The sequence below is a fragment of the Suricata suricatta genome, chromosome 12, assembly GCF_006229205.1.
Source record: "Suricata suricatta isolate VVHF042 chromosome 12, meerkat_22Aug2017_6uvM2_HiC, whole genome shotgun sequence".
In the NCBI taxonomy this organism is placed as follows: Eukaryota; Metazoa; Chordata; class Mammalia; order Carnivora; family Herpestidae; genus Suricata; species Suricata suricatta.
The window spans coordinates 61,754,287-61,758,418 of NC_043711.1; the positions used below are offsets into that span (position 1 = coordinate 61,754,287).

At 44.2% G+C, this 4,132-nt stretch overlaps 1 protein-coding gene across 5 annotated transcripts in view; it reads right to left on the minus strand.

Annotated features, from left to right (window-relative positions):
* Nucleotides 1-524: 524 nt before the first annotated feature.
* The window catches only part of KIZ (kizuna centrosomal protein), a 125,849-nt gene continuing 122,241 nt past the window's right edge, over nucleotides 525-4,132 (minus strand). For all 5 annotated transcript variants that reach the window (XM_029917654.1, XM_029917652.1, XM_029917653.1 and 2 more), the window contains 2 exons: nucleotides 2,996-3,039; nucleotides 525-674 (listed from right to left, as the gene is read on the minus strand). In XM_029917654.1, coding sequence (XP_029773514.1) covers nucleotides 571-674; nucleotides 2,996-3,039 — 148 coding nt within the window. In that variant the 3' untranslated portion in view covers nucleotides 525-570. The remainder of the gene's footprint in view (nucleotides 675-2,995; nucleotides 3,040-4,132) is intronic.

Consider the following 4,132-nt stretch of genomic DNA (forward strand, 5'->3'; position numbering starts at 1 on the left):
TTTGTTGAAAAACTCACTCTTTCCCCATTGAATGGCTTGGTACCTTTGTCAAAAATTAAACGACCATACACATGAGGATTTATTTCTGGATTATCAATTCTAGATTATATATAAATTGATATTTCACTGATCTGTATGTCTATGCCTGTCCTATACTGTCTCAATTACTACAGCTTTCATTTGTTTGTTTGTTTATTTCAGCTTTTAAGTAAGTTTCAAAATTTGGAAGTGTGAGTCCCCCAACTTTGTTTTCCTTTTTCAAGATTGTATTAGCTACTCTGGGTCCTCTGGATTTCCATATGAATTTTGGGATCAGTTTGTCAATTTCTACAAAGAAACCAACTTACATTTCAATGGGCACTGCATTTATGACTGCTTTTTGGTAACACTTCAAATGAATATGCTAGTTTATGTTTATGCCATGGAATTTCACTCCTGTAGCAATATGTCCCAAGTGTTCCTATTAAACAATTAGGAAGCTTTAAAAGACATGTTTGTTTAGGACATCACATATGAACACGGGGTTTTAGTTTGTTTAATGACTTTATTTCCAAAGATTGTTACTGCTTATTAGTCATAAAAATCATCAAAGTCATCGGCGGATGTGTTAAGGTTTCTAGGGCGTAAAGCAGCTTCAATTTCTGAGTTACTGTCGTCAGACTCACCCCAAAAGGCTGGAAGAGAAAACCAGACAGCTATTTAACATCTCTCCATTCTGATAAGCTTGGCTTCATCAGTGGGCTGGTTAACTGGAACATGGCCTGCAAAAGGTCTACCAGGGACGCTGAGGACTGAACTTGACCAGGTGCATCTGGGATGTGTGTCCATAGTGCACAAATTTGCACATCTCAGTGTGTTCTATGGAAATACTAGAGAATATTTCCTTCCCCTTTTGTTGTGTCCAGCTCTTCACTGCAGAATGGGGATTTTAAATCAGGATTAACACAGAAGCAGGGTTAGCTGGTATTTCACTAGGCCTGAGACCATCTCAGCTCAGCTGCCCCTGCACTTTGACCCCCTCTGTTCTTCACAAGAGCAGAGGGGAGAAAGAAGACACAGTGGAAGAACAGCAGGCCTTGGGTGTACATGGTTTACTTAGGACGTGATCCTGGGAACAATGGGAAGTGCTAGAAGAGTGACACACGAAGGGAGGAGGCCAAGAGAGGGTGTGCTAACGAGGGGGGCTGGCAGTCCTGTAGGGCACCCTCTGTGAAACTCCAAACTCCCAAATTGTCCCAACAAAGAGTAAGGAAGTGGGGTTATTTTATCGACCAAGTTCATTGGTTGAAGGTTATTCTCATTCTCAACCAGGGCATCAACTCCAGGGCACTCTGGGCTGCCTCGTGGGGGCTGGGCATGCCCCTGTGGCCAGAGAAAGCCCTCAGACAGATGCACAGCTGCCTGCAGAAGGCTACAGCACGCCTGCGAGCTGCATTGTGATCTCCAAGGTGGTCGGACAGGATGTGGTGGGACACTGTCTGCTACCCTGACAATCTCCATGACCACCACTATCTCCACGGCATTTGCTACCTGCCATTCTGTGTTGACTTCTTATATACAACCCTATTTCATTCTTGTACCAACCTGGGAAGGTAAGTGTTAATGCCTCCATTTACTGAGCAAACAGGCTGAGAGAGGTTAAGTAACTGGCCCCAGTCACGGAATTAGCGGATGTTGAAGCCAGGAGTCCCATCCAGGTTGTTAGACTCATACCCATGCTCTTGATCGCAACCCACTGGGAAGGGGGTCTAAGCAGACAGGAGTAGAGCAAGCCCAAGCTCTATACAGGATATGCCACAGTGTTAGCATGGAAGGTGCATTTGAAAGAGGAATAAGTGCTCATGTGCTAAAGAAAAAGGGAGGAGCAGCATGAGCAAAGGCAAAGAGGTACAGGTGTGGTATACAGGCACACCCCATTGTCCTGTGCTTTGCAGAGATTGTGCTTCTTATAACTGAAGGTCTGTGGCAACCCGATACAAGGCAAGTCTATCGGTGCCATTTTTTCAACAGCATTTGTTCACCTTGTGTCTCTGTGTCACATTTTGATACTTTTCTCATTATTCCAAACTTTTCCATTATTATTATATTTCCTATATTTCATGACTCACTGAAAGCTCAGATGATGGCTAGCATCTTTTAGCAATAAAGTGTTTTTAAATTATTTTTAAAGTATTTTAAGTTAATTTTATGTTAATTAACATTTTTTAGACATGATGAATACTGTTGTCCATTTAAGAGACTACAGTACAGCATAAACATGACTTTTATAGGCACTGGGAGACCAAAAGATTTATTTGGCTTTATTGCAGTGTTTAGAACCAAACCTGCAATATGTCTGAGGTACATCTGTATTCGGGAAAAACTGGCTGTGACTAGATCCACAGAGGACAAGACCTTGGTAGGAACGGAGCTGAAAGCAGGGATGTGGCCAGACCACAAAGGGAGAAAGCAGGAGGCATTAGCAATGTTTAACCAGGAAGGTAAGAGAGTTACCTGAGATTTTAGATGTTGGTGGCCAGGTGGAGGACACTGGGGAATGGGGACGGGGCCAGATGGGAGGACACCAGTTAGTGTCTTCTGTGAGAGCCCTGTCATGTCATGAGCAGTGGGTATTTGCAGGGCATTAGCCATGAGGATGGGGTCAGAAGCAAAACCATTTCACAGTAGAATACACCCGTGTTGGGAATCAATTGGATGTGGAGGCCGGGAGACCCTGCAAATTTACACTTGCAAGTTAGAATGCTCGGCCACCACTGTGGCCCACGACACCCCATGTATTGTCAGCTCATAGCCCTGTCACTGAAGAATGGTGCCTCTATAGCCCTCCGATCCCCTCAGGGACTACATCACCCCGGAGGGAGCCACAAGGGCACCCTGTCATTGCACACATGCTTCACAGTCCTTACAGGAGGGCACAGAAAACAAGAAACATGTCACAAAACAACTCTGGGTTAAAATAAAAAATGAAAGTCTGGCCTCCAATTATTTCTCTTACCTTTAGACTCTAAATTGGTAGTTAGTTTCTTTTCATTTTCATGCCTGAAAAATAAAGCAATAGCTTGAGTCTTGCAAAAAAAAAAAAAAAAAAAGACAATCAGACTGATATTGGTACAATGAGCACATTAGTGAAGAAGCCCTGCACTGAAAGACCAGAAATTTTACAAGTTCTCGCCGCGTCTTAAGAGCAAGAAAAAATGTCAAGGGTGGCTCACTTGGTTGAGCTTCTGACTCGTGTTCTTGACTCAGGTCATGATCTCATGGTCGTGGGATCAAGCCCCACGCTGGGGCTGTGCTGACAGCATGGATCCTGCTTGGTATTCTCTCTCTGCTCCTTCCCTGCTCTCTCTCTCTCTCTCTCTCTCTCAAAATAAGTAAATAAACACTTAAAAACAAAAAAGAAAATGTCAAGACCTCGGTGGCCAGAGGTATTTGTTGATGCTTTGGTGGGTGGATCCTATTGCAACAGCATCACCAGTGTTCCTGAATACACTCTCTGATGGCCCTGAAGACACCAGATCACAGTGTGCCCTGTGGGCATCCCTTGCAGCACTGGACAAGGAGCACATGGGTGGTGAGGCAGAGGACCGACTTCCCTTCAACAGCCCTCCAAAAAACATGTCTGGGCAAAGCTTTGGCACTTTTAGACAAGCTAAAAGTGAAATAGAGAAGTAGAGAATTCAAGATAGAAAACAAGTTAAGATCCTCATCTCCATCAAGCCAGTGACACCAGCCCTGAACAGCTTGACAAGGGAGTTCAAAATAAACTCTCATTTTTTTCTTATTGCCATGCCATTTGTAGCAAAATGGATGGACCTAGAGGGGGTCATGCTACATGCTAAGCAAAATAAGTCAGGCAGAGAAGGACAGATACTATATGTTGTCACTCATAGGTCTAACAGGAGAAACCTAACAGGAGACCATGGGAAGGGGAAGGGGGGGGGGGAGAGTTGGGGAGAGGGAGTGAGGCAAATCCTGAGAGACTTTGAATGCTGAGCAAAACTGAGGGCTGAAGAGGGAGGGGGAAAGAGGGAGGGGTGTGATGGTCATGGAGGAGGGCACTTGTGAGGAAGAGCACTAAGTGTTACATGGAAACCAACTTGGTAATACACTATATAAAAAAATTTAAAATGCT